Raw genomic sequence first — 14,188 nt, 5'->3', positions numbered from 1 at the left:
GAGCGCGTGAATGAATCCATCGATCCGAATCCAACCCTGGCCTTCTCCAGGACCCTTGTCTGCTTATCGAAACCCCCAGGGTAATCTCATTTCTCTAATTCCTCCAGCACTTTTTTCTTGTATAATAGTTAATTGCACTCTGTCCTCCCACATGCAATACTTTTGTCTGTAAGTTACTGGTGCCTCTGCAAGCCAACGGTAAGCAACACGGGCAAGGATGGCATTTAACCCTTCTTTTCCCGAGTCACCTAGCTCGGGCTGAGCACCTAGCTCTGGGTAAGGACGCCGAGTAGTTCATTCTGACCCAGGAGCAGAAAATAGAACGTGAGGACACCCCCCCTGGGAGGAATGACCCTTTGTTCCTTCTGTCCCCATCCCCTGCAGGAGCCTCTTCTGGCATCATCGACCTCTTGCCGTCCCCCAGCGCCGCCACCAACTGGACCGCAGGACTGCTGGTGGACAGCAGCGAGATGATCTTCAAGTTCGACGGCAGGCAGGGTGCCAAGATTCCTGACGGGGTTGTACCCAAGAACCTGACGGATCAGTTCACTATCACCATGTGGATGAAGCATGGCCCCAGCCCTGGTGTGAGAGCTGAGAAGGAAACCATCCTCTGCAACTCAGATAAAACGGGTGAGTCTTGCATTTCCTCCTGGCATCTGCCCCCTCTGTCCCAGCTGGTCCGGCACGGCCACGGCCACCAAGGGTGGGGGAGAAAAGCGGGAGTGTGACGGGGGCCCTGGGAAAATATTCTGGTCTCTGTTTTTCTGGCTGATGATTTCCTCGCCTTGGGGGTAGAGCAGGACCAGGAAAGGGAGGCAGGGTACAGACACAAAGAGTCAAAAAGCTGGGATTCGTGGTTTTCAGACTGGGGTCTTCAGAACCCCAGTGTCCCCAGAAGTAACTTAGGGCTGCTATATGAGGTGGGGTTGGGGGAGGAGGCTTCATCCTTACTTCAAGCAAAGCAGCTCTACCTTCACGGTATTATATCAATATATAGACAGATTTCCAGAAGTTTATTTTCAATGGAAGGGTCCTGCTAATTTACAACAGCAGTTTGAAAATCACTGCTGTGCATGACGATGATAGCTAAGCTTTGCTAGGCAGTTTTTATCTTGCGGAGCCTGTGTAAGGCAGTTCACAGCTTGGTGGTTAAAAACACTCTACCACCATGGGCTTCCCTGGTGGCGCAGGGGTTGGGAGTCCGCCTGCCGATGCAGGGGACACGGGTTCGTGCCCCGATCCGGGAAAATCCCACATGCCGCGGAGAAGCTGGGTCCGTGAGCCATGGCCGCCGAGCCTGCGCGTCCGGAGCCTGTGCTCCGCAATGGGAGGGGCCACAACAGTGAGAGGCCCGCATACCGCAAAAAAAAACCACTCTACCACTTATTGGCTGTGTGATCTCGGGCAAGTGGGTTAACCTCTCTGTGCCTCACTTTCTTAGTCTATAAAATGGGCATTATAGTATTATCTACCTCATAGGGTTTTTATCAGCATTAAATGACATTGTATGTATAGTGCAATAGAACAGTACCTGACGCACCGGAAGTCTAATCTGTGTTAGCTCTTCCTATTCTAAACAGTGCCTCACATCTCTACAAACAATTTTACGAAAGCATTATTTTGTTTCCTGTTTTAAGGATAAGGAAACATCCCTGAGACTTTAAGTAACTTGTCCCAAGTTATTCAGCTGGTAAGTATCAGAACTGGAATGTAAGCTTAGATCTAGCTAACTCCATCGCTATGCTCTGGTCACCACACCCCACATGCAAACACACACACACACACACCACCCCACACTCAAACACACACACACACACACACACAAATACTCTGATATCTTATGAAAATGTTATGTCTATCTTAAATTATAAGTCCACCTTTTCCCATTTCAAATGCTCCTCTTGTTAAAATACCCCAAATAAATAACTACTCTACACTACAGCTGATAGTGCAGTGAGAAGACAGGATAGAAGAACGGCTGACCGTTCAGCTTTGCTGCTCAACAGCCAGAGTTCCCATGGCAGCTTTTCCACTACTTAAGGAAAATCAAGGAGTTGCTAATCTCACTGAGCCTTAGTCTCCCCATACGTAGAATGGGGAAAATAAACATGAAATAAGGCATGAAATCCCTTAGCAGCTCCAGATAAAGAATCTGTGCTCGACTAATTAACCTGATGTTGTTATTGTCATAATCATTATTATTTCTAGTTTTATTCCACATTATACAACTACCAGGACCCCACATTTCCTGTTTCAATCAATATTTGTGGTAAAAGCCAATGTATTTTCTAGATACAGAAACGGAAACGGGGGGAGTTGCCCAGCTTTTCCCAGTCATATGGTGACTCTGTGTCAGAGCCAGTGCCAAGGATTTGTTTTCCTGGTCCTTCGTACAGGAAGGACGCTGTAGACACGCTTAAGGTGGCACTGAGATTTGGGCCTGGGTCCAGAGCGCAGCCCAGGACCGCAGGAATCACCCTGGGGCCCCATCTTCGCAGTGTCTGGTGGGCTGTTCCCTCCTTGATCCAGGGCCAGCATCCAGGAGACAATGGCTTAGGAGTACACAGATGTATGCAAAGTAGCCCTGGCTGGAGTTAGCGCCCACACACATAGAGTCCTTTCTGAAATGTATCAAACACCCCTGGGAGGCAGGCCTGACACATATAGACCTCTGGCTTACGCAGGAGGAAATTAGAATATGAAAGTTTGAGCAACTGGCCAAGGATAACACAACTGATTATCAAAGGAACAGACTTGGCCGTAGCTCCTCCGGCCCGCGTTTCAGGTCCACGCTACTAGACCAGCGGCTCTCAACCCTGCTCTGCACTAGAATAACCTGGCGACCTTGTAGAAGTACCTAGATGCCAGGGCCCTGCCCCAGCTCAGGAAGTCAGAGTCTGGGCAATTCTTTTGTGCAGCCACGGCTGAAAACTCTGCATTAGATGATGATGCCTCACTTTCATCAGAGCAGCACCCCGAACAGGCATGTCAGCCCCTCCAACCCACAGGTTCTGGAGCTGCTCAGCTTTGGGCTCAGTATAAAGTAACCCTTTGCAAATCAGTTCAACGCTGGCACAAGAAAAGATGCGGAAGATTTTTCTCTGCCTTAAAGAAATACCTATAGATATCTCCTTGCCCTAAATAAAAAATTATCAGGAACAAATTAAAACTCGATTAGAGCTTTTATATGTCAGAAAAATGTCCAAGTTATAAAAGCTACACATGTTTATAACGGGCAGCCTAAAAAACACAGAAGAGTATAAAAGAATACAAAAGTCACCTAAAATTCTAATACTTGGAGGGATTTTCTGTTAACAGTTGGTATATTTCACTACCAAATGAAATCTTATTTTTACTTCTATGTATATGTAGAATGTTGTTACAGTTTTCCATCTATTTTTATAATACATGTGATACCATTATGTTATGTTTCTCTTAAATAACATTACATATATCCAGATCATTTCTCTACGTGATAAAATGTTCTTTAAAAATAAGAATTACATGACAGTCTTCTGTCATTAGGCTTTATTGTACTTCATTTAATTGGCTCCCTTTTGTTAGACATTTAGATTGTCTCCTTTTAAATGCAAACAAAACAATGCTGTAATAGGCATTCTTGTACTATATAATAAGCATTCTTGTATATACCTGTATGGACGCTTCTCATTATTTCCTGACCAGAAGCTGAATTACTGAGTCAAAGAATATAAATGTTAGGAAGGCTATCGACGTAAATTACCAAGTCGCCCTTAGTGAAAATTGCACTCGTTTCTGTCTTGCCCACTAATTAAAACTTACCAATGCTGGCCTATCATGAAGTAATTTATTAATAGTTGGAGAGCAGAATTGATTAGTCGCCAAGGGCTAATTGCAGTTTTCAGAAAGAAAGAAAACCACTCTCACCACCAACAAGAAGCATCTCGATGACTAACAGCCTTTCATCAGTTTTTCCTCCTGCCATTGTCCAGCAACCCTAGGTGGGGCTGGGTAATGAGGTCGCTTAGCTTTGCTCAGATATTCAGGGACTCAAGGTACTTCAATTATTTATCGCTGCCCTTTTCAACCACAGAACAGAAAGTTAGAATAGAGGGTTGAACACAGAAGGGTTTTATTAGCTAGACCAGAAAGCGGTGTACCTCACTTCTACTCACACTTTCTGGGCCAGAATTTGTTCCCAAGGCTCCACCTAACCATGGGAGAAGCAGTGATGTGAGTTAAGCTACGTGTCTAGGAGCAAAGGAAACAAGGTTAGCTGAATACCCAGCAATGGCTCTACCGCAAGGATACTGCATGAGGCACTGGTGCCCCCTCCAACACCATCTTTGTTGGCCCTTTTCTTTCCGTTCCTGGTGTGAGCAGTTTCTTTCCTGCCCTGTCTTAGAAACTTCTCTCCCAACACACATCTGCTCCTTCTGTAGGACCCCTTCTTCCTGGCATGCAGCTCTCTTGCTAACTCTGCGTTTCATCTGAATGATACGTGCCACCTGTAGTGCTAGCTACTTTCATACAGGGCTTTCCAAGACAGAGGGGCCAACCTGGTCCAGCAATCACCAGATGACAGAGGCAGAGGTGCCAGCCTGCTAGAGAGTGCTGGGGTGGTCCCCCAGTCTGCTGGGAAAGAAACACTCCCACACTTCCAGAGATGCCCAGAAAATCGCTCAGAGAGACCGAGGTTGTCTGAGGTAGAGAGGAGGTGGGAATCTCACTCCCAGCTGCCTGTTGGCTGAGCTGCAAACACTTGTACATCTGCTCCAGGCTGGTGTTGGAGCAGAGCCCAGGAGAGCTCTGGGGAAGTTTGACTCGTGTCCCAGGAGTTTAGGGTACATGAAAGCTGGACTTGACTCTTGCCCAGGGGGTGTGAAGGCAAGAGGCTGATGGGGACTGCCTCAGCAGTGGGGTGAGAAGAGAGGGGCAGCGGAGCAGGGGCGGCCCTACTACAATTTGACGGAACACAGATGTTTCTCTTCTAATCATGGGAACCAAGTGGGCAACCAGAAATGGTCACAGCTACAGCCAAGAGGTCTGCATGCCAGGAAGAGGGGATCCATCAGGAGGAGGAGATGTGGGTGGGAGGGAGAAGTGACCAAGGGAGGGCAGGAGCTGAGAGGAATCATGAAAGGTGTCAATCATGGAAACATCACTTACACCTGGAATGGAGAGGTAAGTGCCAAGAAAGGCGGGATTGAAGCTGGCACTAATGTCCCAGGAAGGACTGCCTCACTTATCAGATCAATTCCTATGTAAAGATTAGAACAGGCCCTTTCTTATGGGTTTAGAGGAGGGCTAAAATCATATTTCACCGGGGCCCAAACCCACTTCCGTGGCCATGGGGGGGATCTCTGCAGAGCCTCTCCAAAACCCAGCCAGTGCACCCCTGAAGCAGCCCATATGTAGACACCCACGTGACAGAGGACACTGGACATCCCTGGGAAAATGAGAAACTTCACTGCTTCTTTAAAGAGACTCCACTTCTTTCCTTCTTCGCTGCTTTCCCCTGCCCCGACCATGACTGGAGCTGGAGGAGGTTCGGGGAATGAAGGAAGAGTCAAAGAACACACCTTCCTCATCCTTTCCCCACGGGCGGCCACCAAGCCACGGGGCGAGGCTGAGGAGCGAAGATCTTTTAACTGATGAGACACTGGTGTTTAATCTGGAGAGAACCCTTACGGACTATTTTAACATCTGAAAGTGACCAGAATACATTAGGATCTGCCAGAGACGTGGGCAAAGAAACGGAGGGGAGTTGCCAGGGACAGGGAAAGAAGTGAAGCTGATTTCTGAGTGTATCATGTTACCAGCACAGGGAAGAGCCAGTTACCCTGGTGTGGGTGGTGACCCCAGGGACGCAGCTAACGGAGGGCGGGGGAGGGAGGACCCTCTGGAGGGAGGCCAGGAGTTACTCCCATGAGATCTGTCCTTTCATTCTTCTTCCACCTCTTCACCACAACCTCTCCTGACTCCAAATGAAGCTAAGGGGGAGAAATCTGCTTTCTATATCTTTCTGATAGCTATCAGCAGAAACTATAGGAAATCAGCTTAAGCAATAGTGAGGGAACCAAGAAGTATTTAGTAAAATCCCCATAACCAGTCCTGGGTGTTTCATCAATGCAGAGGTGGAGTGGTCACCCGAACATTGGCCTTGACCAAACCTACAACACTTGGCAACTAAACATTCTCCTTCCTTCCATCCTTTGGTTGCATCCTGAAAAACGGTAACGCTTTTGTGAAAACGGCATCTGATACTATTTTGTTATGTCATCATGGTCACGAGGCAGTGTCATAGTCCTTGTAATAACTAACAGTCATTGAGCATCTGTTCTGGGCAGATGCTTTACACACATTTCCTCATTGTATCAATTAAGATGCTTTCAGTTACAAGGAACAGGAAATACAGATCAAACCGATATCAGATGATTAAAAATCAAAATAATAACGGGAATGTAGGGTTCTTGTAACTAACAGAGCTAAACAGCTTCAGGTAAAGTGTGATCAAGGTGCTGGGTCCTTTTCTCTGCAATTTTTCAGATCTGCTGCCATATGTATATCAATTTCATGTTAGCAAATATGACTGCAGCAGCTCCAAGCTTCCCAGTTATATACTGCAACTTCTAGAGAGAGGTGGCGGTCTCTTCTATTTGCTTCCTGCTAAGAGATAGAGAGTTCTCTCCCAGAACTACTCAGAACAGCTCCAGAATCACTGGCCTGACTTGAGTCACTTTCGTGACAGAAGCCCCATGGCCAGGAGAATGGGCTGCGCTACTGAACACGGGCCTGGGTCCTGAACCACTCGCTGTGGCAGGGGGCTTTTCATGAGCTTATTGGGCTGAAACCAACTGAAAGCCCATGCCTAGAAGTGGGACTGGCGTTGATTCCTCCCACTCATACCTCCACGGGCAAGGTTTCTAGAGGATGTGCAAGAATCAATCACAATATCCTATTCTCATGATATATCAGGATAGCCCAGCATCCCTGTCATGATACAGTGAAGGAAATCGAGCCTCTAAGAGGCTGACTAACTTTCTCAGCGTCATCTAGAGATACAGCTCCACCCCAAGTCTCTCTGAATCTAGGGCCCATGCTCTTTCTGCTGTATCTGGTCACCTGCTCATTAGCCCAGTATTTATGAAACATGTGCATCATATTAGATTTCTGTGTGTGCTACTACGTGTGAGTCCTCTGAGTACTGGTCGAAGAACAGCTCCTCACCTTCCCAGGGCTGTTATCTTGTGGCTATAGGACATCATGGCTGGGACCCATGGTGTGATTTTTTTTTTTTTTTTAAGCGGGAAAGGAAGTTTTTTTATCGGGGGAGAGAAAAGTCCCATCTGTTGTCTGTGTATGGGGAAAGAAGTATTTATTCATTGCTTTGGAAATTCAGGGAACTATGTCTAACGCTGGGAAATCAATGTCCCCTCCTCCCAGCAACTAAAAGTGAGGCAGCTTTCCTTCACTGCACACAGATTAGGCAGAAAAGGAGACATGCTCTGTGGTTGCTGTTGGCAAGCCTGGTGAAATAAAATAAAAGCCCAGAACTCCGGGAGAATCCAGCTATGTTAAAGGAACCCAGAGTGGCTGATGTGATTGTCAGAGAGGCCCTTTGACCCTCCCAGAAGTATATGTAAAAAACAACAAAAGAGCTTGTGAACCTATGTAATTTTATCCAGGATCTGATGCAGTATCTGAGTATAAGTTAGGTTGGCATTTAAAGCCCAAATGGCTTCTCAGCAGAAGTTCTGCTGTGAGCTTTCTTGAATCTTCCTCTTTCATTTCAGAGAGCTCCACTATGTGTGTTCTAGAACTATATTTCTTATATGCAGTTGTAAAAGAGAAAACTGGAATGCCTGTTTCTTTGTTTTCTGAGGTGTGCTAAGTGATGGAGTGGAGATCAGCACAGGGAATCTGGAACACCTCAAATCCTCTTTCTGCTTTTCAGAAATGAACCGGCACCACTACGCCCTGTACGTGCACAACTGCCGCCTTGTCTTCCTCTTGCGCAAGGATTTCGATCAGGCAGACACCTTCCGCCCCGCGGAGTTCCACTGGAAGCTGGACCAGGTATGGCGCTCACAGCGCGCTTGCGCCCTGCTCAGCCGCGTGCGGGGATGGTTGGTTAGTCCAGGGATGGTGGCAGTGGGTAGGCATCTCACGGTTCTGGTTACTTGCTGATTTGGGGGAAAATCAACTCTGGGAAACACACAGCATCTTAAAGTCGGGATGGCAACTGCAGCCTTAAAGACCAGTCGGAGGTGGGGAGGGCCACACTTCCCGGCTAGAACCCGCACCCGGTAGGTGCCAGCGTGCATCTTGTCGACTTTCTCTGCGCGGAGGTCCTGGGAAGCTGATCCTCTCCATCCCCAAGCCCAGTTTCTGATCTTTGTTAGCGCATATTGATGTCATAAATGCTCCGTGTCTCCTCTTTGATGCTCTCTTTGGGAGACGGTGCAGCCTCGCTTTTGGTGACACAGGTTGAGAACAGGGACCTGAGGACTTTGAAGTCATCAGTGACACAGTGCCCTGTGAGCAGTTCATGTTCTTTTCTGAAGTGGGAAAATCTCTGCCTCACTCCAGGGTCTTCTGACTTGTGATCACAAGGGCCGCTGTGTCGTACTTGTCAATGACAGATGAAGTGTCTGGTTGGAATCAAAAGCTTTGAAGTGTCTGTTTCGGAGGGCTGTGCAGCGCTGAGATTGCGGAGGTGGTACTTCTCTGGGCGGCCGTGCCGCTGAAGAAGTGTCAGTGCAGCAAGCCCAGAGTTGGCCTTTGCTTAGATTTGAAGGTGGGGGGCATGCATTTTTGTTCAATGGCTTTACGTTGTCAGAAGGGAGGGTGGCAGTCGGCAGGGAAGAGGGTCATCGAATGGACGCTGCTTAATGAAGGAGATGAAACGATGCTTATTCTACTGCATCTCGTTTTTGCTTTCTTTCTGCCCAACCCACATTCTGGGAGCTTCTGGGGCCCCCAGTCTTCTTTTCTCCCTCCAAACCCCCCTGTGGGTGCCACCTGCCTCATCTTGTCTAGGGCTGAACGTTTCATAATCCTTTCCCTTCTCTTTCCCAATTACCCGTGTCTACCCCACCCTCTCCCTTTTCTACTTAAGCCTCAGACCCCCAGTGGGGCTGGTCTCAGAGTGTGTCACTGGGAAGCATGCCAGAAGGAACTCATTTCCACCAAGATGAGTATGATCGCTACCCCGCTTCCTCCATACAGAAGTACTGACATATGCTCTTTAAAACAGATTCATTAACCTCAGGGAATGTCTCAATGGTGGAACATCAGGCAGCGTGACAAGGTCAAGGATGCCAGGTTGATGCAAAAGATGTTTGAGAGAGCCCTGTGGCAACTGCCTAGTCCATTCTCAGTAAATCCCATCCTGCTGTACCCCAGGGTTTTGGAAATATGGCATCTGGATTAATATATGTTCCTCTGAATTAGGAATTCTGGGTCTTGCAGAAATGATGCTATCTTGACATTGTTTATTTGACTTCCCGGCAGCCTCTCAACTAACTTCTAAAATGCCATTTGGCTTCTATGGGATGTTTTTATAAATACGTAATATGAATTGAGATAAATTAAAATAAATTCCATATCATGAGGGGTTTTAATAAAAAAAACGTTGCTATACTGGCTGAGATCATTATAGATGCCCTGCAGCATTTCCTAAGATGGGATTGAGAAGCACTGATACAGGCAAATGAAGTCACAGGGTTTGGAATTTAAAATAGGTGAGGAACGAATTCTGGTTCTATAGATAAAAAATATAGTGAATTTAGGAATTTTGAAATCTGTTCCCAAAGTGGCAAATTGAAGGAGGGGCTGAGAGTCACTGAATACCTTCCAAACTACTCCGATCTCATTTATTACCATTCATGGGTGCCCGCTCTGTGCTAGGCACGCTGCATGAGTGGCTTATTCTCATCTCTGCCCCAGTCCTGCCAGGTGGATAATATGAGGCAGGAGACCACGGCCCAGTAACCTGCCCAAGGTCACACAGCAAACCATGGTTAGGAACTGCTTTTTCCGTATGTTAGGCTGCCTCTTTGGTGCACTTGCTAATTAAAATTTTAAATGTTTTTATTTTTTAATTTAAAATTAATTTAGAGATAGGAATTATGCAAAGTGCAAAATGTTTATAGTCTTGATGAAACCCTATGAAACTGTCAAATCTTCACTTTGTTCAAGCTCAGTCTTCCTTGTCTTAGCTTGGGCTGCCACAACCAAATACCACAGCCTGGGTGGCTTAAACAATTCTAGAGGCTGGGAAGTCCAAGATCAAGGTGCCAGCCAATTCCATCCACCCCCACCCCCGTGAGGGCCCTCTTCCTGGCTGTAGACAGCAGCCTTCTCACTGTGTCCTCACATGGTGGAGAGAGCTTGGGTACATTTCCTTCTTCTTATAAAGTATGAGCCCTATTGAATTAGGGCCCCATCCTTATGACCTCATTTAACCTTCATTACCTCCTAATGAAGGTTAGGTAGGCCCTTTCTCCAAATACAGCTATGTTTGGGGGTTAGGGCTTCAACATATGAATTTTGCAGGGACATAATTCAGTCTATAGTATTCTTCTACTAAACAAATTAATATTTAAAAATGTAAAGGCTGCCTATCGATGACCAGAAGCCCCAGCTCACTTGGACAGCTGCTCATGCCCTGCAAGGAGCCACAGTGGGTGGGATATAGGAAACCTCCACCAAACTCATGCTAGCAATCCAGTGGTATATACAGACAAGCCCAGCTTTCTCTGTCCCCTATTTAACTCCCTATGTAGACAGAAACTTACCAGAAGTTTCTTGGAAGTAAATCACTTGATGCCCAAACTGTGTATACCTGATAGAGTATCCTCCCTCAGGAAGCCATCCCAGGTCACCCTGTGAGTAGTTTGCCTCTCCTCTGTGCTCCCCAGACTCTATGCTTCCCAGACTCCCCAATACTTACTCTATCCTAGTGACCCATTTGTCCTTCCTCTCTGCTCACTTGGTACTGAGATCCTGGTGGGCAGGACTGTGTCTTACTCTCCAAATTCTCAGTGCAAATTGTAGCCCTGAGCACACAGTTGGTGCCCAGTAAAAGTTGGCATAACGATGAAGGGATACTGAGATCAAAAGAAAGGAGAAATGGAGTGAGGGAGGGAGAGAGGGAAGAAGAAAAGGAAAATTGAGATCTTTTAAAACCTCCTGGTGATTAATTGATTGTTTGATCCATTTTTATGGAACACTTTAAAATTCTAAAATTTTGCCATTTTTACCCTCTGGGTCTCAAACGTTCAGCTTTGATCTTGATAATATATTATTTCAAAGATCTCACTGACTTTACCACCAGTGGCTCTGTAACTATTACAAAACTTCCTGGCCTTGGCCAGAAAGGGCTCAAGCCAGTCTAATGTATTGTGTGTATTCAAATTCCTGGCCCACCTTAGGGATTCCAAAGCATAATAAATGTTCTACTGCCTGATGGGACCTCATTTATTCTGAGCATAAGCTGTGTGCCAGGCTCTGCAGCTAAACTAAAGCCTCTGCTCTCTGGAAGTATCCATGATAATGGGGCAAACAAACACATAAACAGACAGTGTACAATCCTATGTACAGTCCTATATGATGTGTGCTGGGACAGAAGGCAGAGGGCCAGGTAGGGGGAGTCTGTGGGAGCCCATTCCAGGGGCACCTGCCACTGGGAAGGGTGGGAGGGCTCAGAGGTATGGAGCCAGGTAGCTGGCAAGGAATGACTAGGAGGGCCATCTTCAGGGGACTGTAAGCTTTCTGTGTGTCAGGGCACAAGGAAGGGGTGGAAGGGGAAGGTGTTGACAGTGTTACGGAACCTGGACTTGGGTCCTCTCTCCTGCATGCAGTAAAGCCAATCTACTGACACAGGTTTTGGTGAAGGAAAACACAGCGTTTATTGCAGGGTGCCAAGCAAGGAGAATGGGCAGCTCATGCTCAAAAGACCCGAACCCCTTGATGGCTTTCAGGGAAGAGTTTTTAAAGGCAGTGTGAGGGAGAGGCCCTCAGCATACATGATCAGCTCGTGCACAATTCTCAGATTGGTTGGCTCAAGGTGAAGTTTCAAGCATCACCAATCTTCTGGTTTCAACCAGTCTGGGGTCTACGTGCTCTTGGTCAGCAGTTTTCACCTGGTGGGTCTGGTGACTCTGCTATGTGGGTGGTTTATAGTCTCAACTGTTACCAGTTTCCTGGCCCAACAGCTCTTCTTTGTTTCTACATCTTCCCATTCTTAATCATTAACTCTTTTAAGGCAGTCTAATGTTTTGTGTGTTTTTAAATTCCTGGCCCACCTTAGGGATTCTTTTAAGACTCAGGGGAGGCCTGAGAGACTAAAGCAAAAGCCTTTTACTTCCAAAGACAGGGACACAGGGGCTTGGGTACAGTTTCAACAGGTGTTAGGACCCCAGTTTGGAGGAGCAGGTGGGAATTAAATGCCAAGAGCCTTTTTATATCATGTTATTGAGTTGGTAATTTACCCCCAAATAATGGACCACAATCAAAGCATTTCGTTATTCAATAGAAGACTAAGAATTTGAGGGATGCAAATGTGAGGAATGCTAGTATGATGTTCACAAAATGTATCACATTTAAGCAAATGTAACTCAGGCCAGGCCATTCAGTGGGGCCAGTAGCAGGGGTTGTGATAGAATCAGGGTCTTCCACTTCTCTTTCCACAGCCAGGAGATCAATCACATGACAGATGCTACTTGTCGGCATGGAAACCAGGGCGTGATAGGTGGGCGGGCTTCCACATAGCTCTTCAGGTGTGTGCCCAGGGAGTGTGCTAGTTGTCATGGAGGAGCTGAGTGCTTCCAAAAAACCCACCCCTTTGCCCTACACCTCAGAAGGCCTTTGCCAGGGTATATGGACTGCCAAGTAAATCCATTACCAAGCAACCCCAAGAAATGCCCTGGCAATCCAGTGTACCTCTTGAAAAGGGATCATAATGATGAGGAGACTGTCATTTTAATGGGATTTTTACTTATGATCTGCTAATGCAAATCCCTCAAGCCTGCAGTTAGTCATGTGCAAACCCAGACCAGAGCAGAGGAGAAGGCCCAGCTGCCAGCTCACATGGGAAAGGTTTATTAATTTGCAGCCCCTCCTGGCTTTCATGTTATTTGGATATGGTCGACTCAGCATCACGAATTCTAATGATCTTCCCTTTGGACTTGCTGGTGCTGGGAAGGAGACCCATTGATATTTTACAGCCTGTTCACCTATTGGAAGACACAGCTTGAGTGACAGCCTTAACGGACCAATAAGAGGACAGGTGCCCCAGGCTCAGACAAGGGAAAAAGATGCATCTCTGAAAAATCGCAGGTAGCACAGGAAGCAGAAGTGAGATACATTCTGTTGGCCATTGCCTTCTCTGTGCAGAACTTGTTAACAGGCACTGGGGGAGAGAAGAAGGATATGAATGACCCTGTCCTGGGAGCCCACAGCCCTGCCCAGATTATACCCAGTTTGAGAGACCCTGGAGAGCATTCTCTTGCAAGAGTCCCAAATAATCGTGGACAGGAGAAGCAGTCAAAGTAAGTATGGATGCCTGGCTGGGTGAATGTAGGTCCTCATTCAGACTCAACCACCACACAGCTCCAGGCCACACAAGAATCCAGGCCTGGTGCAGTTCCAGTCGTTCAGAAGTGAGAAATCAGATTTCTACAGAAAATCTTCCAATTTTTAATATTTTCTCATTTAAAAACATATCATCAGACCAAACAAATGTTCTGTGGTACCCCTTTATACTCTGGTCACTGATAAAAACAAAAACAAAAAAACAACAACCAAAAAGCCCCACTATCATTTGGACACAGGAAAACCATACCATAACATGACTATCTGAGAAGTTTAAACCGTCTTTAATGAGACCCACTTGTCCTTTCTAAGCGCTTCCTGTCCTAGCCCCTTGCCCCACCCTTCATGAAGAATGCTGGATTCCCAGTATCAGGGGGAGTAGGGGGCATGTCTGGTCCCCAATGGCCCCACACCACACCCAAAGAAAAGGGGCCAGTGTGAGTGGGGCAGGGTCCCTTAGACCCAGGTGATCCTCTTTCCTCCCACATAAAGGAGAGAATACGTCACAGGCCCAAATTCCCCCAGAAACAAATGACAGAGCCAGGATTTGAGCCAAATACTCACATTTGTCAGGCCAATGCCTTTGCCCATCAGGTCCATTCTACTT

The 14,188-nt window shown here is 46.9% G+C and overlaps 1 protein-coding gene across 2 annotated transcripts in view; it reads left to right on the top strand.

Moving 5' to 3' along the window:
- The window catches only part of CLSTN2 (calsyntenin 2), a gene marked incomplete at both ends in the record, with an annotated part of 634,289 nt that overhangs the window by 536,064 nt on the left and 84,037 nt on the right, over positions 1–14,188 (top strand). For both annotated transcript variants that reach the window (XM_082839413.1, XM_082839414.1), the window contains 2 exons: positions 385–633; positions 7,940–8,061. In XM_082839413.1, the coding sequence (XP_082695539.1) occupies positions 385–633; positions 7,940–8,061 (371 nt within the window). The remainder of the gene's footprint in view (positions 1–384; positions 634–7,939; positions 8,062–14,188) is intronic.

Source organism: Leucopleurus acutus (genome assembly GCF_964270905.1).
Source record: "Leucopleurus acutus genome assembly, chromosome: 5".
NCBI classification, from domain to species: Eukaryota; Metazoa; Chordata; class Mammalia; order Artiodactyla; family Delphinidae; genus Leucopleurus; species Leucopleurus acutus.
The sequence above is the reverse complement of the archived record's forward strand: the minus strand, read 5'-3'. Positions and strand labels throughout refer to the sequence as shown.